Source organism: Hippocampus bargibanti, linkage group LG17 (genome assembly GCF_051943395.1).
Source record: "Hippocampus bargibanti isolate YZ-2025 linkage group LG17, ASM5194339v1, whole genome shotgun sequence".
In the NCBI taxonomy this organism is placed as follows: Eukaryota; Metazoa; Chordata; class Actinopteri; order Syngnathiformes; family Syngnathidae; genus Hippocampus; species Hippocampus bargibanti.
In genome coordinates this window covers 4,688,075-4,713,970 of record NC_142750.1, presented here as the reverse complement: position 1 = coordinate 4,713,970, position 25,896 = coordinate 4,688,075, and the positions used below count along the sequence as shown (strand labels likewise).

General features: G+C 40.0%; 1 protein-coding gene across 2 annotated transcripts in view; it reads right to left on the bottom strand.

The window, feature by feature from the left end:
• Positions 1-25,896, bottom strand: part of asic2 (acid sensing ion channel subunit 2) — a 97,332-nt gene that overhangs the window by 28,203 nt on the left and 43,233 nt on the right. Inside the window, exon 1 of one of the 2 annotated variants that reach the window (XM_089017988.1) lies at positions 21,747-23,029. The exons of the other annotated variant lie outside the window; for it this stretch is intronic. Within the exon in view, the coding sequence (XP_088874114.1) occupies positions 21,747-22,415 (669 nt within the window). The 5' untranslated portion in view covers positions 22,416-23,029. Of the gene's footprint in view, positions 1-21,746; positions 23,030-25,896 lie in introns of those variants that run through there. 2 annotated transcript variants of the gene reach the window in all.

The following is a 25,896-nucleotide window of genomic DNA, read 5'->3' as shown; positions in this document are numbered from 1 at the left end:
AGGAATCCATCTCTATTATGTAACCACCTGTGTCTGATCACGTTCGAACGGAATGGACACACTCGTTGAGAATAGCAGCAGGCCACCAAATTGGAATGGTGTCGACTCAAACAAGTTCCTTGCCAAATGGAAGGAAAATCCATTTTTTTGTCTCGCTATTCTCATACCCGCTGATTTTGTGCGAGAGTCAAAGTACAGACACTCACGGGACGAATATAAACAAATGACAACTTGCCTCCAAACCGAGGGAGCGTTTTGAGTCTTAAATTAACTCCAAAAATATTTTGGGGTATATGAAAAAAAGCTATTGGTGCATTTTTTTGGACAAATAATGTAAACATGAGAACAACACACAACCATCAGCTTCAGAACTGAGAGGCGGACGTGCTCACCATTCGTCCACCATTTTGTATGATATTGAAAATTGCTAATCTCAGCGACACAAAAATGATCAATTGAAATGGCAGCAGTTACATCACCAAACTACCAGCCATGATACATTTCTGTCAAATACAGTGGCCTTCAGTAGTGCTATGTCTGAATCAATACAGACTGAAAGTGTGATGTGATTTACTACAAGTCCACTAGAGGGTAGCATTCGCCAGGAAATAACTGAATGACCTTTCTTAATGATTTTTTCGTGAAAAGTATTGTAAGTCTTGAAAATGGCTTCAACAGTAAATCTCTAACCAAATCCAATTTCTTCTCGTCCGTCAGCCATTGTGAGTTGACAAAACTGCTATTAAATCAACACAATGTATTTGCTTATGTAGTTTGCGACCGATACAGTGTGCTAGCACGGTCAGTATGCTCTTATCACTAGCGGTTTGTGATCAGAGCAGTTTTGGCTAGTAGCTTTATCTCTTGTTTCCATTTATAATTGTATTTTATTGTATAATTGTATTGTATTATTGTATCTATGCTTGTCTGTGACTGTATAGTGTGTGAGAGTTTTGAAAGGCGCTCGAAATAAAATGTATTATTACATTACTAGCCATTCATAGTTTGTGAACACTATGACGTTAACCAGAGCCTTCAAAAAGGCGTTGGTACCCCTTTTAGGTTGACACTCAAAATCTGATTGGTTAAAGCAACAGTTTGATTAACGCATTTGATGACAGGGCCTGCAGAACTGATTGTGAAGGCATCCAGGTAGATTTCTCACCCTGGTAACAAATGATGGCTGAAATGTGATTGGTTAAATGCTTAAATACGAAAAAAAAAACACATCTGGAAGCGGTGCAACATGGGAAAAGTAATGAAAGGAAGCTGAAAGACAATTTGGAATTATTTCATAAGAATTCACGGACAAAATATAATTAACATCAGTCCGTGTTTGAGATATTTTTAGGCCAGCAGAGAAGGCTTTGCAGGCCTTGACGGTCCGCCACTGGTCAAACACAAAAAATGTTTTGTCAACTCATCTGCAGGTTAAAACAACAGCAGCCAAGATGAGGAAATAGAACGCAACGGGATAGTTAACGAAAATAGAGTCAGACGTAAACTTGACGTCGGGGCGATATCATCAAAAACAACCGAGAACTGGTTTATCTGGCCACAGCACAAAAATCCAGCAGAGAAATAAGAAACAACAATTCAAAGCAGGCCCGCATCAAACTGTTGCACAACGTTTGTACGGCAATGACGATATGCTACTTTTTATCTCGGTCGGACAAATTACTTTCTTTCATGCAGCTGTGGGAACACAAGTCCACCGTGTGCCTCATTTGGACCACAACGTTTGGAAAAATAGGAATAAGTCAAAACACAAGAAGGTGGCTTGGTTCATCCGAGGGGAAATTAAAATCTGGTCACGGGCATCATCTTAATTTGTCTCCATACCATGAAATTTGCTTTCTGTAATTAGACAGACAAAACATGTCCCATAAGGCCATGCCAGAATGCTTTAAAGAGGCCATTTTAGCATCATTTGGCACATCTACAAGTGTCCTTCAAAAATTCTTTGAACGCGAAGAAATAAATACAGCAAAGTCTTGTTATATTGATATCGGATATATCGATAGTCCCGGTTATATCGATACTATTTCTATGCACGCAATGAGAAAATTACATGCAAACAGGGTCGGATATATCGATAGTCCCGGTTATATCGATATTTTTTCAGACTCCCTTGAATATCGATATAACGAGACTTTACTGTAAAATAAAATCCAACTTTGGAATTAGACAACAATAGCAGACTCTGATTGTGCGGTCTGCCCATTTTGTTGTGTCCAGCATAAAAATAATTGACAATATTCACAAAATGGCAGACAGGGAGGGGAAAGAGAAAATTGAAAAGGGCAAGAAAGCAGCAGGAAAGCGAAAATATGAATCTATAAGGGGGGATTTGTGCTGCGGGGGCTCTGCACAGGTTTGCCGTTGTGAATTATTCATTCACCTGGCTTATTAGGTATGTTTAAACCTGCCGGGAGATCAGTGAAAAATTAGGTCTTGGAATGAGCAAAATGATGCCGTGAGCACAAAGGCACACAGGGGGGGAGGGAAGGATCCACCTTCATAATCTATGTTTTTGTACGCTTGTGTATTTAAATCTGAATTAGAATCATTTGTTAAGACATCGTTAACGAATTCAAAACCATGCACATACCTGTCAACCATGGCTAAAATATCCCATCAACCGGGCTCCACAAATAACCCGCACAAGCCATCTGTACACTTGATGCAAAAAGCTATCAACCCAGCTAAACAGAACACAATTGATGAGGAACTAGATAAAATTATCACAGAGAAAGCACCTACAAGGGAACATTCCTCAAGATGGTGAAAGAAGAAGGCTACTTTCCTCATCAAGTGTTTAATGCTGATGAAACCGGCCACTCCATTCCATCAAGCCATCAACGACCATCACAAAGGTAAATAAAACAACTTTATTACATAGTACAGTTTATTTCTTTAATTATAATACCACAGCACATTTATTATACATAAAATAAGGTATACTTTGTGTAGTTTTAAGGCTTAAAAAATTAGAAAGTAGAAAATTATGTTTTATGGGGACCTGGGAATGGATTATTCTCATTTTAATGGTTTCCTATGGGAAATTATTTTTTGGGATACACACTTTTCACCTTACACACTCTGTCTGGGAAACAATTCAGTTTGTAAGCCAATCACTGTATTTGTAAATGAGTTTCCAGCCTTTAAATCACCAGTAGTCCACCATTTGTATGATATTAAAAATCGCTCATCTCAGAGACACAAAAATCATTCATTTAAATGGCAACGGTTTCATCGCCAAATTTATATATTCACTTTACATTTTTATTATGATTATTCTTTGTGCAAGCCGCACCTGCCATGATTGATTCGAACTACTTGAAAAGTGGCGCCTTCGTAACAATGTCGGCCTCATTACGTCTGAAGCATTAAGAGCGCACGCATACACATACACACACACACACTCACACACACACACACACACACACACACACACACACACACACACACACACACACACACACACACACACTCGCACACACACAACCAGAGTGCAAATTAGAGTTAAAAAAAAAAGAATAATCAAATGTTCTGGTTGGGTACAGGCGGCTGATTCGTCATTCCAAAGGCGATGAGTGCCATTCGGCCATTTTCTTCCATCAGCACAAAAACGAGCGGGGAGAAAAGAAAACTATTACAATGAAAGCCGGGAAAGAGAAATTAGACACAGACCATATTCACGAAAACATTACCTAGAAATTGTTTTCGCAAAATGTGCTGACTCAATGTCCTAAAGTTCTATTCTACTGTTTTGTAAATAATGTATGTGTTTTTTGTCTAGTTTAAAACCATAATCCCAGTCAAAAAAAGCTCCACGCGTATTTGAGGCGATATATTTCATTGTAAAAATAATCTGCGCTTTAAGGTCAAAATTCACATTTTTGGTCAAATGTTGGCCTTTTCCTGAAGAAAACATGTTTATCCCAAACAATACCAGCTCATATTAGCTATCTATTAGCTAGATAGCTTTCTATCTATTTGATTTGCTTCCTGTTAGCTATATAGCTATATAGCCATCTAGCTAGCTACCTATCTATCTAGCTATCTATTAATAATAATAATCCATTTTATTTCTAAGCGCCTTTCAAAACTCTCAAGGTCACTTTACAGTCACAGGGTCAGTTTTTCTGTGGGTGAGCAGTGGCAGCCACATGTGCCAGCATTCACTCAACCGGGAATAACTCAAATAGATAGAAAGTTAGCTAACTAGATAATAGATAACTAATAGATAGCCAGCTCGCTAGTTAGATAGCTAATAGATAGCAAATAGCTAGCCAGCTAGGAAGCCATCCGATAGTTAGCTAGGTAACCACTAGCCAGTTAGATAGATAGCTAGATAGCTAAATAGCCAGCTAGATAGCAAGCTCGATAGCAAGCTAGAGAACTAGCTAGATAGCCAGATAGATAGATCACAACGTAAGGAAAAATTATATTGTGAATTAAGTTTTAAACTATGATTAGCGCGTTATCACTCTTGTGTAGTAGCTAGCTAGCTTTCTATCTATTTGAGTTACTTCTGGGTTGAGTGAACGCTAGCGCGTGGGGCTGCCGCAGCTCACCCACGGAAAATCCAGTGACTGTAAAGTGACCTTGGGAGTTTTGAAAGGCGCTTATCAATGGAATTTATTATTTTTATTATTATCAATTTCACACCTCTGAGTCAACGCTTTGTGAGAAATTGTACTTTAACTCCTTCACTGCCAGACGATGTGCAAAAAATGTACTGGCACTGCAGTGCCAGGGTTTTTGTCATTTTCACTAAAATTGCAGGACCTACAGATTATTGAGTTTTAGAATGACAAACATTCAATGCCGTGTTAGAAACCTTTGAATATCTTCTTTCATCAGAAAAAAAACAGTTAATTCCTAAGTTATATGGGTCTGGAGTTATCTGAGCTTAAAACGGGGGCAGCTGTACAAAAGGTAAACGCTGCTTGGTCGTGGGAGAGAAAAAAAATTGCCAGAGGTCTGACTGAAGCTTGAAACGCACCTGCCGCAAATAATAATAATAATAATAATAATAATAATAATAATAATAATAATAATAATAATAATAATAATAATAATTTTACAGGTCTGCTATATTACCGATGTATTTTGGGATGCGCCCGAGTGTCTCTGGCTTTATTTTCCTTGGCTTTGTGTCTTTTTAGTTTCTCGCGTGTCGTCAGGCTTTGACCTGCAAAGACAAGAGGCGCCGCGGCAGCTCTCTCATTCAAATGTCGGCTCTTCACTTTGCCTCTCTGACAGCTTTGAAATAGAGGAAGAAAATAAATAAATCACCGCCTCTCCCCAAAGAGACGCGACACTCTTGATAAGGAGGATTCACTCCACAAGGGCCGCGGCGGCCGTCACATCTTTTCACATGATGTTTAACCTCGCTTTGTGATGATTTTTTATTTTTTTTCAACCGTCATTCTCTCAGGATGTATCGCAATCGCACAGTCGCCAAGGACCGCCATTTTGGGGCTTTTACATTTTGGCCGAGTGATGACTGCCATGGGTTTTTGAGATAATATGAGAACCTTTATTTGTCTCACATTGGAGAATTTACTATTTCACATGAAATGGAAGAGAAAAGGAAACAAGAATAAGTACAAAAAAACTAAATCTAGGAGCTGCTGTAAAGGCAGCCACTCTGGCGGCGCCATTTTGTGATGCCATTTTTCTATAATTCCCGAAGACAACAAATAAATGACAGCTAGCAAGCAAAGAATTAAAAAATGTGGGGAAACAAATCTTCAGTAAAGATGCTCCCCAACTTACGAACAAGATACATACATTCTACGGTCGTTCGTAAGTTGAATTCGTTCATAAGTTGTTTCAGTATAGAATGTATGTTCAAGGCTTATATAATAATAATAATAATAATAATAATAATAATAATAATAATAATAATAATAATAATAATAATAATTTTCTTTTCCTTTCGGCTTTTCCCCTCAGAGGTCGCCACAGCGAATCAATGTCCTCCATCTATCCCGGTTTTGTGCATCCTCTTCTCTCACACCAGCTAGCTTCAATGGGATCCAGAGGTTTGATTCGCATATTTGTTTTGGCATTTTTTTTTTTTCGTCGGATGCCCTTCCTGACACAACCCTCTGTATTTATCCGGGCTTAGGACCGGCACAATAAGACACTGGCTTGTGCCCCCTTGTGGCTACATTAATAATAATAATAATAATAATAATAATAATAATAATAGAAGAAGAAGAAGAAGAAAACATGTTTTTCTAAGAAAATACCAGCTCATATTGGCTATCTAGTAGCTACCTATTAGCGAGATAGCTTTCTATCTATTTGAGTTACTTCCTGTTAGCGATATAGCTGTTTAGCCATCAAGCTAGCTACCAATCTAGCAAGCTATCTATTGGCGATCTATTAATAATAATAATAATAATAATAATACATTTCATCTTTAAGCGCCTTACAAAACTCTTAACGTCACCTTACAGTCACAGGATAAGTTTTTCTGTGGGTGAGCAGCGGCAGCCACATGCGCCAGCGTTCACTCAACCCAGAAGCAACTTGGATAGAATAGTAAGACAAATAGATAGAAATCTAGCTAGCAAGACAATAGATAGCTAATGGCTAGCCAGTCAGCCAGATAGCAATTGTACGGTTTTACAGAAAAGACAGGGCTTGTATAAATAACCTGTATTGGTTTGTACTGAAAAATAAACATTTAATAAAATACACGCTCGATAAAGATATGTACATCAACAATTAGAGAGAATACTACATATGTTACTACAAACCGTACCGTTGTTCACAACTTGATTGTTTGTAAGTAGGGGAGTGTCTGTATACAACAAAAATAGTTATTGACTTCGCCGTTAGAAGGGGATTGTAGCTAGCTAGCTAGTCATTCGCTAGGTAAGTAGAACAGTCAGTGATGGATAAGTTGGTTGCTCGTGATAGATGAGTGGAAAGAAAAATAGTGCAGTAAATATGAGCAGTGTGACAGCCTGGCCTGTTTCCTCCAGGCAGAACATGAGAAAGGTTGACACCTGTCCAAAAGCATCAAACATCAAACAATCTTTGGCACCTCTCGCGTCACCCAATGTCCCCTTTATTAAGTGTCGGTGATGTCACGGTGACATCATCGGTGTGACGCACGCAGACAGACGCATCGCTTCGGGGGAAATGAAAGACGCGCCAGCGTAGCTCTGCGTTTGGACTTTTACACTCGTGTGGATCAGAAGGTCGGAAGAGCTGCAGGATAAAATCAGATAGGGGGTGCAGTATTTCTGTTTTGAAATGGCGAGATTATTGGTTAGATTATTGAAACATAGGAAAGTGGATGGATAAGTGGATGGATAAGTAACAAATAGGTTGGTTGTTGGTTTAACTCACAGGTGTCAAAGTCAAGGCCCGCGGGCCAAATCCGGCCCGCCACATCATTTTTTTCGGCCCGCGAAAGCAAATCAAATTTGTTAAATTCCATGATGATTGCTAAAATCTGAGCCAAAATTTCATATTTTTGGATGTCAACCACAATAAAAGTCATTATTTTTGACTTCAGATTTGAAAACGAGTTATTCATTAATTTGCTGTGTGCTCTATATGTAATATTTGAAGGGATTTAAACATTCTAATGGGTTCCCCAAATTCATAACGGTCCTCGAGAGGAAACCATAACTACAATGTGGCCCGTGGCAAAAAAATGACTTTGACACCCCTGGTTTAACTCATTCATTGCCAGACGATGTGCAAATGTGTGTCCACTCCAGTGCCAGGGTTGTTGTCATTGTCACTTGAATTCCAGGACCCACTGAATATTGAGTTTTCGGACTACATAAACATTCAATGCAGCGAAGAAACCAAAGACGAGGTCAACATTATATGTAGTAATAATAATAATAATAATAATAATACAGTAAAGTCTCGTTATATCGATATCGGATATATCAATAGTCCCGGTTATATCGATACTATTTCTGTGCACGCACGGAGAAAATTACATGCAAACAGGGTCGGATATATCAATAGCCCCGGTTATATCGATATTTTTTCGGACTCCCTTGAATATCGATATAACGAGACTTTACTGTAATAATAATAATAAATCCTTCCTTCTTCCTTTCATCACTTTGCTGCTGTGAATAATAATAATAATAATAATAATAATAATACATTACATTTATAAGAGCCTTTCAAAACTCTCAAGGACACTTCGCATATTTTTTCTCTACGGGTGAGCAGCGGCAGCAACACGCGCCAGCGTTCACTCCACCAGGAAGTAACATAAAGTAAAAAAAAAAAAAGAAAAAGGCAGCGTGAAATGTAAATTTCTCCACTGCGAGACTAATGACTGTGAAGTGACCTTGAGAGTTTTGAAAGGCGCTTAGAAATTAAATGTATTATTATTATTAATAAAGGTAATGTGATATTCAATCCAATCCAATCCAAATATGCTTTTTTTATATTTGCACTATGTACAGTTCTTTTTATGTAACGTTTTTTGCGCAGTTATACATTTCAGTGTTATGACATTTCTATTACGCATAGAATACTTTGGTTGTATCTTTTCATCCAACCCCCCCCAACCTTTCAATTTTGCTACTGTAGAGTGCAAATTTCCCCATTATGGGTCTATTAAAGGCTTTCTGATTGTGATTCTAACGATGATGGTAAATAGGAGGCAGGAATCATAGCTTGTGCCTTCCTAAAACGTCATTTTAAGGTCAGATGACGCAACTTCCGGCGCGCCTTGACCACATGCTGTTGTCCAAATGAGGCATTTAACCCGGCCTTCAAATCTGTCCTTTTCTATGAAAATGGACCATGAGTCAAATCTGCTTCATAGCAGATTTGTTAACCGATTTTTGGCGCTAGGCGGAGGTAACAAATGCCCTAGCACACATCATTTTTAGTCCTACTAGCCACAACCACAACACCACAACAGCCGTGAGGCTAACTGGCGCTGACACGGCGGGAAAAAACGCTAACATCACAGTCGTGGATGTGGTTTCATTGCGAGTGCTAGCAAAAAGCTGTCACCTGAAACTAATTATGGCCACTCCATAATATTCCTTGGGTCCCCGTTTACATGGCAATAGGAGTCAAAAGAACCCAAGGACACTTAAGACGTGGACATGTCTCTTCCCGGTGACGTGCGTTGAAATACACGGACGGAATTAGCAGCGGAGAGAAAGTGACAACAAGGTAGATGGAAGGTGTGGGACCACCTGTAGCGTTGCTAAGGCAACGCTGCTTATCACACTCGGGTGATGGACTTGGGGGTGAGCGTGCGGACAAACGAGTAGGAAGTGAATCTCATCGGTGAATGGAAATTATTTCCATTGTTTGGTGTGGCGGCCAAAGCCAGTTTGAATGAGCAACTTGTCGATCGTGAGTAGACAAAGATAAACAAACAAACTGGTGGATAAACAACTAACCAGATATATCTAAATAAATAAACAAATAAATAAATAAATAAATAAATAAATACAACAAATAAATAATGAAATAAACACATACACACACAAATAAACAAATAACCAACTAAACATAAATAAATAGCGGGATAAATAAATAACCATATAACTAAAGAATTAAATAAATAAATACATAAATACATAAACAAATGAATACAAGGATGGATAAACAAACATAAATAAATACATTCATACATTAAAAACCAGATAACTAAACAAATAAATACATACATAAATAAATTTAAAGAGATATTAATAACCAGATAACCAAACAAATAAATAAACACTGAATACATAAACAATAAATAAACAAATAATAAATACATAAACAAGACATAAATAAATACATTAACGAATACATGAATAGATGAATAAACAAAATAAATACATAAATGCGTGAGTGAATAAATAAATAAGACATAAATAAATAAACGAATACATGCATAGATGAATAAACAAATACATAAACGCGTGAGTGAATAAATAAATACATGAATACATAAAAAATAAATAAACAAATGTGTGGATAGATAAACAAACAAACAAATACATGAACTGATAGATACATAAATAAACAAGCAAATAAAAACAAATAAACACATAAATGAATGAATGAATGAATGAATGAATGAATGAATGAATGAATGAATGAATGAAAAAAATAAAAAATAGATATATAAATAAATTATCGAATGAATGAATAAAAAATGAATAAAAATACATAAATAAATAACTAAATAAATAAAGCCAGAATCAAAACGTGGCGGGACATCAGCCATTTTGGTTTGCAGTGACTCTTGTCGGTTCATTTTGCCATTTCCAGAATTTGGATTTTGCTCAATGGCAACTAAATTTGACACGTCTTGTATTTGACCAGTGGTTCTTAAATAGCTGGAATGAAATTGCCGCTCGGTTGCCGGGGCGACCAACAACCCCCTCGCGTTCTTCATGACTCATGTGAGAGAAGCTCCTCAAGTCCCGAGTTACAAACCCCTCCCAACAAACCCCTCCCCAAGAACCTCCCGTGTGACTTCTCCCGCCCCGAATGGTCAGCGCAAAGATTTGCGCCATCATTTGCGAGACGGATGCCAATACAAAGTTTCATAATCCGCATCACTCGCCGTGCACAGGTGGCGCCGGCTCATTTCGTCGACTCCCACGGGTGTCTTTGGCAAGAGTCGGGAAATATGGACACCCTATTAGCACATCTCCCGCTGCGCCGTGCTGCGACAGCGAGGGTCAAGACACGCGGGAGATAGTCACCAAAGAAGAACCGCCTCGCAGACTGAAACGAGCAGCAAAGTGGCAAACACTCATGAATGAGGCCATGAATGCCAACAAACTGCAGTGAAAATTCACCGGTGCTTAACGCAGCTTATATGAATACGCCCGCAGAGAGATTGGGGGGAAAAATGCATTTCCTTTTAGCAGAGCATAAATATTGCGCCTGCAATTAAGTTCCATCAGAATCTGCTCAGCAATTAGACCCCAACGGGGATGATAGAATATGCCAACAAACCCTTGTCTTTGTGTTATTTATTTATTTATTTATTTATTTTTACTCCCAAATGTATTTTTAAGGAAACAAAGAAGCTATCTAGCTCGCTAGCTGACTAGCTAGCTATCTCTTCGCTATCTATTAGCTAGCTTTCTATCTATTTGAGTTACTTCCTGTTAGCTAAATAGCTGTATAGATATCTATTGGCTATCTATTAGCGATCTATTAGCTAGCTAGCTTTCTCTGTACTTGAGTTACTTCCGGGTTGAGTGAACGCTGGCGCGTGTGGCTGCCCCGCTCACCTACAGAAAAACTTATCCTGTGCCTGTAAAGTGACCTTGAGAGTTTTGAAAGGCGCTTATAAATAAAACGTATTATTATTATTGTTATTATTATTACAGTAAAGTCTCGTTATATCGATATTCAAGGGAGTCCGAAAAAATATCGATATAACCGGGACTATCGATATATCCGACCCTGTTTGCATGTAATTTTCTCCGTGCGTGCATAGAAATAGTATCGATATAACCGGGACTATCGATATATCCGATATCGATATAACGAGACTTTACTGTATTAGTATTATTATTCTGTTCATAGCAACTTGGTTGGCGCTGGGAAAGTAGCCCCAACTATATACAGCGTTGTACGCAAATGAACTTCGATTTAGAAAGTTTAAGTCCCTCCGGTGCTGTTTGACATTTATGTTTGGGGCAGCAACATTCTCGGCTCCCTCTGGAGGTCACTTGGAAGGTCATTGAAACAGATGTATGAGTCCAAGTTAGGATGAACTCTTGCAGTTTAAAGACATAAGATGTCAAATTTGTTGGGGAATGTTAGACTGTACAATATTTTTGGCTCAGATTTTACCACAGGATGAATTAATAGAGAAAATAACACTAGTGTAGAACAAGGTAGAAGTCGTGCGTAATCCAAGCCTTTACTGCAACGCCTAATAATGTGGTGTGCCTTATATTTGGGACATTTTTTATATACAGGTAACATCTGACTTACGACCGAGTTCCGTTCCGACCAAACGGTCGTAAGTCAAAATGGTCGTAAGTCCAAATCCATTCAAAATGTTGAATAGATACTTGGAGGCTAAATGACTCGCAAACTCCCCCTCTTAAAATGTTAAAAATAGGATCTGGAGGTCGTGGTCGTAAGTATGGGTGGTCGTAAGTCGAGCCGATCGTAAGTCGGATGTTACCTGTATTTATATACAGTAAAGTCTCGTTATATCGATATTCTAGGGAGTCCGAAAAATATCGATATAACCGGGACTATCGATATATCCGACCCTGTTTGCATGTAATTTTCTCCGTGCGTGCATAGAAACAGTATCGATATAACCGGGACTATCGATATATCCGATATCGATAGAACGAGACTTTACTGTATTATATTTGGAAAACCTTTTTAATTCATTCAAGGTACGCCTTATAGTCCAGTGCGCCTTATATATGGAAAAAGTTTGAAAATACACCTTTCATTGGGATTCGCCTTATACTCCGGTGTGCCTTATATAACGGAAAATACAGTAGTTTTCAAATCAAAAGTAAAAAATAATGACTTATTGTGATTTACATACGACAATTTGAAAATTTGGTTTGGACTTTAGAAAGCATCATGGAACTACACAAGTTTGATTTACTGTCACGGGCCGAATAAAATGATGTGACGGGCCAGATTTGGCCCCTGGGCCTTGTCTTTGACACCTATAGTGCAGAGGGAAATCCTGCTAAATAACTTTTCTATAATTCAATAACACAGTTGAAATAAATACATTTGATCCCAAATGGCAAACTCCGCATTGGTGCTTTCACGTCCCATTGCCCTCAACAAAGAACTAAGTCGCCAGAGGGGAGGAGTTGAGCACATAACTCTTGTCGCCCCGTAATTGCATGGCGCAAGACGAAAGACGCTTAAGGACGACGGGCCGATTAGCGACGGCCATTCGTCCCGCTCGGACGGCTTTTTTTTTCTGTGGCTGTCAGCGGCAGCCCCAGGAATCGACGGGAACACCGTGACCTCGTTAGGGGTCATCATCGTCGACAATACCTCTCGGAAAACCATGAACGGTCACTTCGCTAGTCGCTGACGCCGAATTGGAAAAGTTGGGTTATTGGAGCCGTGAAACTTTGAAATTCAACGGAAAATGACATCACAGTTGCAACAGAATCTGAATAGGAAAGCAGTGTTTATAATGGTGAAGGCACTTAGAACATATTATTGTCAAGAAAAAACTTGGGCTGACGTTACCGTTAACAAAAGGAGCTCATGTTCTTCTTCACACTGGGTCAGATTGAACCGCTTTGAAAGTGTTTTTTTTTTTCTATCCTTGGAGAAATGAAATCACCGTTTAACTCATTCACTGCCTTTTCCGAATTTATTCGGGAATTGAAAAGTGTGACGCGGAGCGCCGTTCCCAAATTTGTTCCGCCGATAAAGGTCTGGTTAAACCTCCGGCAATGTAGTTGTCTAGTTGGCTATGTACTAGCTAGCTAACTTTCTATCAATTTGAGTTACTTCCGGGTTGAGTGAACGCTGGTGCGTGTGGCTCCCGCTGCTCACCCACAGAAAAACTGATCCTGTCACTGTAAAGTGACCTTGAGAGTTTTGAAAGGTGCTTATAAATGAAATTTATTATTATTATTATTATTAGTAGTAGTAGTAGTAGTAGTAGTCGTAGTAGTAGCAGTAGTAGTAGCAGCAGTAGTAGTAGTAGTATTTGCTAGCTGTTTGCTATCTATTAGCTATCGACTATCTAGCTGGCTGGCTGGATGGCTATCTAGCTAGGTATCTATTAGCTATCTATTAGCCAGCTCTATCTATTTGAGTTACTTCCAGGTTGAGTGAACGCTGGTGCGTGTGGCTCCCGCTGCTCACCCACAGAAAAACTGATCCTGTCACTGTAAAGTGACCTTGAGAGTTTTGAAAGGTGCTTATAAATGAAATTTAATATTATTATTATTATTATTATTATTATTATTAGTAGTAGTAGTAGTAGTAGTAGTAGTAGTAGCAGTAGTAGTAGTAGTAGTAGTAGTAGCAGCAGTAGTAGTAGTAGTATTTGCTAGCTGTTTGCTATCTATTAGCTATCGACTATCTAGCTGGCTGGCTGGATGGCTATCTAGCTAGGTATCTATTAGCTATCTATTAGCCAGCTCTATCTATTTGAGTTACTTCCAGGTTGAGTGAACGCTGGCGCGTGTGGCTGCCACTGCTCACCCACAGAAAAACTGATCCTGTGACTGTAAAGTGACCTTGAGAGTTTTGAAAGGTGCTTATAAATGAAATTTATTATTATTATTATTATTATTATTATTAGTAGTAGTAGTAGTAGTAGTAGTAGTAGTAGTAGTAGTAGTAGTAGCAGTAGTAGTAGTAGTAGTAGTAGTAGCAGCAGTAGTAGTAGTAGTATTTGCTAGCTGTTTGCTATCTATTAGCTATCGACTATCTAGCTGGCTGGCTGGATGGCTATCTAGCTAGGTATCTATTAGCTATCTATTAGCCAGCTCTATCTATTTGAGTTACTTCCAGGTTGAGTGAACGCTGGCGCGTGTGGCTGCCACTGCTCACCCACAGAAAAACTGATCCTGTGACTGTAAAGTGACCTTGAGAGTTTTGAAAGGTGCTTAGAAATTAAATGTATTATTATTATTATTATTTTCCCATTTACCTTTTTGTCCATGTTAGCGCTTTGTTATAAATAAAGAGCTATATAAATCAATATGTATGTATTGCATTTTATTTTGTACAGCTGCCCCCATTTCAATTTCAGATAACTCCAGAACCATATAACTTAGGAATTAACTCTTATTTTCTGATGAAAGAAGATAGTCTAAAGTTTCGTACGTGCATTAAATGTTTATGTAGTCCTAAAACTGAATATTCTGTGGGTCCTGGAATTTGAGTGACAATGACAAAAACCCTGGCACTGGAGTGGACACATTTTTGCACATCGTCTGGCAGTGAATGAGTTAAGAACAATTTTTTTTATGTCTACTAACATTTGATTGGTGATCTTAAACATCGAAGTGGAAGCAAAAAAATAAGCGGTAAAATGCTTTCTTAAGTCATTGTCGACTGTACACGCCATTATCAATGCCGCCTTTGATTTCGGCTCACCTGCTGTTTCCACGTTGGCATTAATGAACCCTTCGCCTCAAGTATTTGAATTTTACACTCGACACTACTAACAATAAACGAATTTGGCATTTTTAAGACCTTTGGAAATGTGATTGAAATCGCTGGTATTTTTAGAATAATGAAGGAGAACTCCAAGTATTGGATGCTATCCATTATAGGCTCATATCAGAAGCTATTCTTTTATATTTGAATCTTATGTGGGTGTTTTCCACCCTACGGACCTGAAAGTGAATAAATATTAGCGTGGTAGGTGTTGGGCTATAATGTAAACATGGCCTCTACCCCATGTGTTGCTTTGAGGTCAAGCAAGGGTTTGGATCGCAGTAGCTACACATATTTCCATTTTCAAACATGCTGAGACTAACACAAATGAACAATGACATTGTGGCGCAGGAACGCTGGTAATAAGCTCACCATTTATGCGACGGCGTGATTTTATAAATGCAAACGGCGTCCTGTTTCATCATCCCTGTTCAAGATTGTCGCTTTTTACCTGGAGACGGAGCTACCTAGCCGCGACACGGAGGTCCCGACGGCAAAGTAGAGGCTATTATATTCAATCACAACACAGAGAAAGCTCTCCAGTTGTCAATATTGTAGTGGGAAATGGTTTTAGGGGGCGAGGGCGAAGGAGCTAATAAGATTGCTCCTCGAGAATGGAGCCCTGGCGTGTGTTTACTTTGATCCGGATCGATATGGCACACAGTCCACACCTGGTGTAAACTGCGAACATGTGTAGAGTGCATCGTTCAAGACCACAGATGTGCACGATAAGCTTGACATAGCCAACATTACATGACAGATTCAAGATACGTCCCTTGTTACAGCTGAATGTAGCTGTCCATCATGTATGATGTGCACCATTATTTATTATTGTATCTGTTTTTCTTTCTATGCTTGTCTGTGACTGTAAAGTGTCCTTGAGAGCTTTGAAAGGCGCTTGAAAATAAAATGTATTATTATTATTATTATTATTATTATTATTATTATTCAACACAAAATCAATCAGTAAATATCGTGACTTATGGGCCTTTGCTAAAAAAAAACTTCACAGGCACATTCAGAGCAGCTCCTGTAACGCTTTTTATGTTTTCGTTTGGGGACCGGGATTTTTGTCCCGTACCTCTAATTGTCCCCAGGATGTGAGTGTGTAAACAGGGTTACGTCCCCACAAACATATAAAAACGAGAACTCACAGACATTCCTGTTTCCACAGTTTTGTGAGATCCGGATAAGGAGTGAGGACCACCATTTCTGATAAGCTTAGAGAAGAACAAGTGTTACATTAGAACACTAAATATCACCCCATTCCCCACTTTAACTTCTTTAAAACCAAAGAAATAAAAAGTGGACTTCAAACTGAAATAACAGCAGGAGTGAGGTTTCTGAATGGGTATATTCAAAGTCCTCACCCCTGTAATGAATTTGGTTAAAATATCGTTTTACTTTTTGTGGTACAAACTTTTTCCTCTCATTAACCACGCACACACACATAAACACACACACTGAGTAAAAAGTGAGTGTATCCAAGTGAAATGAAAGTAGCACACCAGAAAATCGTTTTGGGTGAATTTGTGAGACCTTTCTGAAACTTTAACAGATTCATATGTAAACCCTTTAGAAGCCTTTAGAAAAAAAAACAGCTAAAAGGTCCTCACTTGTCAAAAATGTCCTCACTACGTATGGTATAAAATGTTAGTGGTCCTCACAAGCCCAGTCATACAAACACAGACACAACACACACACACACACACACACACAAAAGGAATCCCTTTACGATCCGCTAAGTGCCTCATCGTTCTCTACGCGGTGGCCTACTAATTAGCAGCCCACCTGTGACTGTAAGAATCAACTGGCCGCTGACCAACATGACAGCTAATTTGGGTATCATTCTCAATTATACAACTTGTCTGATTCCAAGCCACTTTCAAGGTCAGAACATTGTGGCTGACTATTACACATCTGACACCAAATACTGTATGTATAGTGACTACGAACTAGAATGTTTATTTACAGAGTAGCCAGATGGCGGGGTTGATGAAACTCTCCATCATACTATTTGTCATGTTCCAACCCAATTCCAATCTTCAAAACAACTCTCCCATCCTCAAGTGACTACTTTTCCCATAACCGTTTATCCCATTTCTGACACCACAACTCTGAAAGAAACGGTACTATCGCGTATCAGTGCGCAAAAAAAGCTCTCTCAACTGTAAATACTGTCGGGTGAATGACAGATGATCACCTGTTTCAATATCTGCTTCACATCTGATGATCCCGTTTCAAATACCACTGATCACTCAACAGGTAGCCAGATGAATGACAGCGTTTTCCACCAGACGACCATTTCAATCAAAGTACAAAGTCACGGACGTTTCCCCCATCTAAGTGTGGTTAACCCCATGACAGCAAACATAGAAGAAGCTCCACTCTGACTGACTCAAGAATCAATCGTGAAGATCCCTGACAGCATTCATCAGAGTTATTCTCCAACAAAATGGACATTTCTATTTCGGATCAAGTGCTATCTTGGTCTGTAATTCACAATTGGTCTGAACCTTCACACTCATATTTACAAAGACATCATCATGGTGGCTGTAGTATTTACTTGAGGCTACTACATCTGTGCCAACCTAATAAGTTCACTTTATCTGAGATGCGTCTGAACCTGGGAATTATTTACTTTTATTGGCCTCCTTGACTATTAATTCATTAATTCATCCATTCACAGGTTTTTGTCATTGTCACTCGAATTCCAAGACCCACAGAATATTACGTTTTAGGACTACATAAACATTCATTGCAGCGTAGGAAACCTTTGACTCTCTTCTTTCACCAGAAAAAAAGAGCTAGCTAGCGAATAGATAGCTAATAGCCAGTGAATAGATAGCTAATAGCTAGCGAATAGATAGCTATTAGCTAGTAAATATATAGCAAATAGATAGCGAATAGATAGCTAATAGCCAGCGAGTAGATAGCTAATAGCTAGCGAACCGACAGCTAAGAGCCAGTGAATAGATAGCCATTAGCTAGCGAATAGATAGCCATTAGCTAGCGAATAGATATCCATTAGCTAGCGAATAGACAGCCATTAGCTAGCGAATAGATAGCCATTAGCTAGCGAATAGATAGCCATTATCTAGCGAATAGATAGCCATTATCTAGCGAATAATTTAATTTAAAACAGATCCTTTACTTACAGACAGTGTATTGTAGGTGTTCTAGCGAATATATAGCTATATGTGTCCGCTCCAGTGCCATGGTTTTTGTCATTGTCACTCGAATTCCAGGACCCACAAAATATTGACTTTTAGGACTACATAATCATACAATACAGCGTTAGAAACCTTGGACTCCCTTCTTTCATCAGAAAAAAAGTGATTTTCTAAATTATATGGGTCTGGAGTTATATAAGCTTGAAATGAGGGTGGCTGTCCAAAATACAGTGCACTACATATAAATTGGTTTATATAGCGCTTTAACAACAGCTGAAGCTGGAACAAAACGCTAACATGGGAAAAAAAAGGGAAATTCTGCCCCCTTGTGGAAGGGAAAAAAACATTGCCAGAGGTCTGGCCAGCGCTTTATCGGCACCCAAGAAAGAAAAAGCAAAACCTGATGAATTCGTCTGGCAGTGAATGAGTTAAAATGCATATATTCAATATCAACTCAATATGAACCAATGTAAAACAGTGTGAGTTTATTTATTGAGAAGACTAAAAAAAATCCAGCTATAAAATAAATAAATCATATTAGCAATGTATGAAATGAACCTTCACAAATCACATAACAGATGACCTCATTTTCAACACAACTTTCTGGTGATGAAGCAGCCGCGGTGTTCACCCGTCAAAATGGAATCTAATGGAAGCGTGAACTTGTTAATAAAGCCCTTTTCAGCGGCGGGCTGACGCACCTCGTGGGCTTTTGGGCTGGCGGTGCATAAACACAAACACAAACAATGCGAGGAGAGAAAGAAAAAGCGGAGTCACGCCTACACAGGGTCCAACTTTATGGTTTTACCTCTTCTGCACTTTTTTAACCACACGGGAGGTTACTGTATGTCTTACAAGCGGAGAAGACGCCAGCAAAATTTTTCAGTGCCAGATTTGTTTTCTGCTGAAGCCTCAAATTTGGGTTTACTGATGTAAAGGGAAAGGAGGTTTTAAAATGGCTTCGTGAATCTCTTGACTGAAAACCCAAAGAGCATGCTCTAAGTTCATGCAATCTAACCCTAAATAACTATTTTAGGACTAACAACCTTTCCTGAAACTACAGCCGGAAAACTGCTACTCATATAAAAAGTGTGGTGTGATTGACTACAAGTCCACTAGAGGGTAGCGTTAGCCAGGAAATAAGGCCTCCGAGAAGGCCTTGGTGTGGCCAACTCAAAATCCGATTGGTTAAAGCAACAGTTTTATCAACACTGGTTTTATGCGACAGGGCCTGCAGAACTAATTGTGAAGGCGTCCTGGTAGATTTTCGATCCTGCTAACAAATGATGGCTGAAATGTGATTGATTAAATGCTTAAATACAAAAACACAGATCTAGAAAAGCATCACAACAGGGGAAAAGCAATGAAAGGAAGCTGAAAGTCAATGTGTAATTATTTCGTAAGAATTCATGGACAAAATATAATTCACATTAGTCTGAAATTCGGATATTTTTAGGCCAGCAGAGAAGGACTTGCAGGCCCTGACGGTCCACCACTGTATAAGTTAAAGGTCAAAGCTAACGCGTCATTGAAATGTATTTAGGCCTTCCTCAGACTTAAACCCCATAGTGTGTGTCACAGATTGCATGTATATGACGATTTTTGTTTTTCATTCCAGGAAAAAAACGTTTCTGGCTTTCAAATTAATAGATCTCATTTAGTGCTCAAAAGCTTCAACGATTTGCTGGAACAGAAAGTCCAAACACTGCGTGCGCCACTGATTTATACATGCTTTTATGGACTCTAATCATTACAAAAGCAGCAACCATTTAAGTGATGTAGAATCGCTTTGACAATGCAAAATTTGGGTCTCTATAAGCGTGGATTACATTTGGATGAGATAGAGATGTAATCAACACGAAAAATAGATCGATGATGAGGGGTAGGAAGAAAAAAAAAGGGAGCTGTTTTATCTGGTAAAAACGTTGTTGAACAGACTAAAATGGGTTATATTTGAATTTAAACAGGATTAAAATATTTCATTTTACATAACTCAAATTATGTTGAGCAATATGACAATATACCAAATTCATGCAAATTGAAATTTGGGAAATATATATAAAAAAATGAAAAACGCAAGTAGTTTTTTTTTTTTCCAGGAAAAAAATTAATACAGGTAACATCCGATTTACGACCGGTGCGAGTTACGACCACCCGCACTCACGACCACAACCGCCAGACCCTTTTTTTTTAATTCTACAGCTGGGACTGCTACAGTGCTGCGTGTTTGCGATGCATTTGGTAGAATAAAGTCTTGAGTTGGTCCTTCTTGTTTAGATTGAACAAGTAGGGTGTTTATTTGCTGTAGCACAGAGAGAAACCACCTTTCTCAGCATTGAGAACCATTTTTTTTATCGCTGTCAAAGGACCATATGTAGCGTTGTGGCTGCATTGCCAGATGCGCTCAACATTCAGCATGCCTCATTTATCTTAACAGAGAATATTACGGCATTGCACAAAATGATTTAACTGTAAGCAGTTTGGTATATAATAGTACTCAATAGAAAACGTTGCGTAAAAACAGCAGATTGAAATCGTATACTATCCTGTAGTGTAAACGTCACAACGGCCATTTTGAATGGATCTCGACTTACGTCCGTTTGACTTACGTCCGTTTTGTCGGAATGGAACCCGGTCGTAACTCGGATGTTACCCGTAGAATGTAAATCCAAATGTTTGTTCGGTGTCCGAAAAGCTGCACAGTCTGCATTTTTTAATCGCAACATGTTTGTTTTTGTCTGCGGTAAGATTCTGTCATTTGGAAATTCCCAAGATGGCCTGTAGGTGTTCATTGATGTGTGTGTGTGACTCAAATATCATGCTGTGTTTGTAATGTCGCAATCTTGTATCGCGCGAGTCGTGATAAGAGGCACTTATCGCAATGAGCTTGTTCCATCTTTAAAACCAAAACTGACGACTACCCTCACTGCTTTTCTGAACCAAATGATTTAAACAAAGACTAAGTGTCTCTTGAGTGTATTCAAGACCATAGGCCAGCCTTTATCTACTTATTATCTGGGCCAGGTCCACACTATTAATCAAATGACTGTATGGCCAGCGCATAATTGGCATAATGGGTCGGAAATGGCCCGTGGCGTGCTCCAAGTAATACATAAAAAAAGGATGATGACGAAAGCTGTGAAAAAGCTTTTTGACAAGCCAATGAACTTGATGATCTACTTCGTACTTCAACCCCATAGAGAATGACACAAATGACGCATTAAATGAGACATTGTGACTACATCAGGAGAGGGTTTTGGACTAGGAAAGTCCATAAAACAAACTTAAATCCGTGAGACCGTCATGGTCTCTCAAGTTTCATATATAGGACCCTTGATTAGTGAACTTCTGAAAGGTGTCCGACTGACCAAATCCACCTAAAGACCGGAACTCAACAAAGCACATATGTACTGAACTTACAGATGAGAAGTTGTGAGCACCACAGGGTTCTCCTCTGTACTTGCAGGAGAGCAGCATGTCATCTAGTTGATGGCTCAGCCGGTCCATGAATTCCAAGTTGGTGCCCTCAAAGTTCCGCGGTGGTAGGAAGAGCCTGAAGTCTGATAGCTTGCCAAACCACCCTATGCGGTCCTCCTGCAGCAGGTCCAGCACCAGCGGCCGGACGGTACGGTTGGCCAGAAGCAGGCCCAGCCAATGTCCGGCAAAGTAGAGGTCACTCTTCGTGAGTTTGTAAAGGCGGATGGGGTTGTTATTGCAGATGGTGACCACGGGGAAAGCCAGCTCCTTGGCCCACCCAGTGTGGACCCGAGTGTAGGTAGGAAAGGACATCCAGTAGAGCAGCCTGTTGGAGGACCAGGACAGAAGCAGGCCTAGGGATGTGCACAACGCCAGGAGCCAGAAGACTCTTCGGCTCAGGGAGCCGCTAGGGACGCACACTTGCCTCAGGCCGTGGAGGCGCGTTCGTGACAGCAGAGCAAAAGTGAGCGCCCGGGTTGTCCCGCGCCGCCGAGTCGCCACCGGGGACTGATGACAGCGCCCCTCTCGGGCCATGACCGCCGCCCACAGGGCTCCTAAAACCGCGGGGACGGCGTCATTTCCCAGCCCGGCTTGCGGGGCTGCCGCCCACATGTAGCTCCAGGGTCAACGGTAAATCCACACCTGTATGAACACCCCGTTGGCTGGTCAGGGACGGACGCCTCCCTTGAAGTACCACTCCGCCACTAAGGTTCACTAAGCGGACCCGTGGGTCCCTTCCGACGCTGCCGACTCAGCGGAAAGCAATTGAAGTGCGTCCGCCGCCGCAGCTTGTGAGACAGTGCGCGAGAGACGACGCCAAAGGAGGAGGATGGAGGACAGAATGCAAACCAGTCCGGGTGGTGGGGGTGATAAACGTGAGATGAGAAGGCAATGAAATCAAGGAGAACACAACGTCTTCCTTCAACGCTCTTTCGTCCGCCGCTTTCAGCAACAGTGACTGGACTCACGTCTGCCGATTGGTAGTCCGAGTCCGCTTACTTCCGTGACTTCCACGTGGTGATTCTCGCTTGGCAAAACCACGAAGGTCTATCGACCAAGAGCGAAGCAACCACAACACAGCGGATGAGTTGGTCCTTGCGAAATCTTTGACTCGCCTTCTAAAAATACTCCAATCCATCAACTCCTGGCTCCTCCGCTTCGTCTTCTTTCACCACTTTCGACCCCCCCGCCCGCCACGAGCCTTCACTCCCCGTCTTCACCCTCACGCTTGGCTCCGCTTTCCCTTCTCTTCTGCTTCCCGCAGCACACGCCGCACAATTTGAGCCAAACCAACCCCCCCTTTCACCCCCCACGCATCCCTCGCCCTCCCCTCCACTGCGCTAACTTGCTCAAGCACCCTTCACCCCCCCACACACACCCCCGTCCTTGTTTGTCTGCCGCCGCCGCAATGAAACATGACAATGCGCGCGGATGGCAACGTAATGTTTAATAAATCATGTATAAATAAATGTCCCATAAAAATGTTTGCAATCCTCTTTTGTGAGATTGGAAAGTACTCTCCGTATTAAAGACGAAAAGTAATTAAAAAATACATATCTATATATTACAACTACATACAACAATATAACACCTAACTAAAAATTTGATCATCAAATAACCACTGATATGAAATAAAAATAACAGATCAAAATGAATTACGACTGAGAAAATACAGCATAAATAGTTTAAGTATGAATGTAAATGAATATATGATGTCAATGTCTCTGTGTGCCCTGTGATTGGCTGGCAACCAATTCAGGGTGTCCCCCGCCTGGTGCCCGAAGACGGCTGGGATAGTCTTCAGCACCCTCCGCGACCCCAATGAGGAAAAAGCGGTAAGGAAAATGGATGGATGGATGTTTACAATAAATGTCACTCATGTTCACAATATACTAAATTTAAAATACAAGAAATACCCGGTGAACCCTGGCGCGAATGGCTGCCGCTGCTCACCCGCACAAAAAAAAAAATCCTGTGACTGTAAAGTGTCCTTGAGAGTTTTGAAAGGCGCTTAGAAATTAAATGTATTGTTATTATTGAAATACAACATGCCATTGTTGCTTCATTTCATTGAGCCAGCAGAGGGCTCTATGTGGCTTTGCCTTGATGACACTTTTGTTTCACAAATCAAGAACAATCCAGCCCCTCCCCTTTCTGCAGTTGACTAAATAAAAATCCCCTTTGGTAGCCCGTCAAAAAAAAAAAAAAAACGAAAAAAAGGGGGGGTTAAATCCACTCTTTTCATTTTATGGCTCACATTACGACATCAAAGGCGTGCACCAAACATGTCCGCCGATGTGACACGCATGCACACACAACATTCAATAGGGTGAAAAACAGAAAAGAGGAGACACTAAAGTGTTTTCTGGAAGGAAATAAGACTTTACGGGGTAGATTAATGCATCACGTCAGCTTCTACTTACACTTTACACATCACCTGGCCAGTTAGTTTCCTGAGATATGGAGTCATATAGCAATACCAGCAAGTAAAATGCGCCACAGTTGCTTATTCTTTTTCCTCTCTCGTTCCTGTCAAAATGCTGAATAAACAGAAAAGTGGAGTTTTTATTAGTACGCATCATATATTTCATAGCTCGCCCTTTTGGACCCGACTGTGTGCTTGTGTTGCCAATTCATTTTTCTTTTTCGACAGCGCTGTTCGGTATTCAAAGGGTGGCGCCAACCTAGGGTAAAAGACAAAATGAAAATCTACCAATGAGTCCTTCTGACCTCAGTAAAGAGAACAAACTGATGTTGATGGTGATTAAAAGCAATAAAACAAATACGTGTAGCCCTTTTTTTAAATACTCACTAAACACAGGACTCTAAAGAGATACATTTTGATAATAATAAACAAACAAGGCAGCAAGACACTAACTTAGCAGCCTCAGTCTTCATTTACATGAAGATGGACTCTTCTCGCTACTTCCAAATTAATCGCAAAAGGTTTATTTAGACTCGCTACGAAATGAAAGCTTATTAAAACTCGACTCGTGTGAGAAGGAAACCCTCAGTCATCTCTTTCTTGTCAAAAGTCAAACAAAAAATGGAGATTAAAATACACCCCGCTGCATTTGCTATCTATTAGCTAGCTACCTAGCCATGCTATCTATTTGCTATATGTTTGCTATCGATTAGCTATCTGGCTAGATAGCTATGTAGCTGGCTATCTATTGGCTATATGGCAATCTAGCTAGTTAGCTAGCTAACTGTCTCGCTGGCTACCTATTAGCTATCTGTTAGCTAGCTAGCTTTCTATCTATTTGAGTTACTTCTGGGTTGAGTGAACGCTGGCGCATGTCGCTGCTCACCCGCAGAAAAACTGATCCTGTGACTGTAAATTGACCTTGAGAGTTTTGAAAGGCGCTTATAAATGAAATGTATTATTATTATTATTATTATTATTATTATTATTATTATTATTATTATGCTTGCCAAAAAGCACCGACAACAAATGTCTTCAAGTGCTATCAAGTCAAAACAACACAGAAGCTAGCGCAAGAAGCAAAACTTACAGTTTATATAAGCACGTTTAAGGCTTATGTAAGTAACCTGTATTTCTTTGTACTTAAAAATTAATCAGCCCGTTTCCACAGGCTGATTTATTCCTTACACGGAGCTTTGTCGCCATCTTCAGCCTCTTTTTGGTGCAACACGAAGTTTTCAGACCAAACAAGTACAGCAAAAAGCATTGACGTGATGGAAGGACTGCTACAATGTGTCCTTTTTTCGGTCAGGGGCGTTCCTTCAGTGACGTAACGTGAGGACTCGTCACCAACTCAAAAACAAGACTTCCGGAGTCTTAAAATGTAAAATATAGCTATATGCGGTGGAATCTTTGTAAAATACGCTCAGTAGAAGTAGAAGAGTTGAAGCCATTTTACAAATTATGGACACAATTTGTCCGGAGACGTCGGTTGTCCTTTAAATAAGAATACTGGCAATGGGGATAATGAACTGACTGCACGTGTAATAGTGAGAAAGGTCAATTAAGTATTAGCATGGCTCACTCGCGTCGCGGGAAATCATATGTCATCATGACAGCAAAATAAAAGGATGGCTAATCCCGACTGAAAAGGCAGAAGCTGCTAAA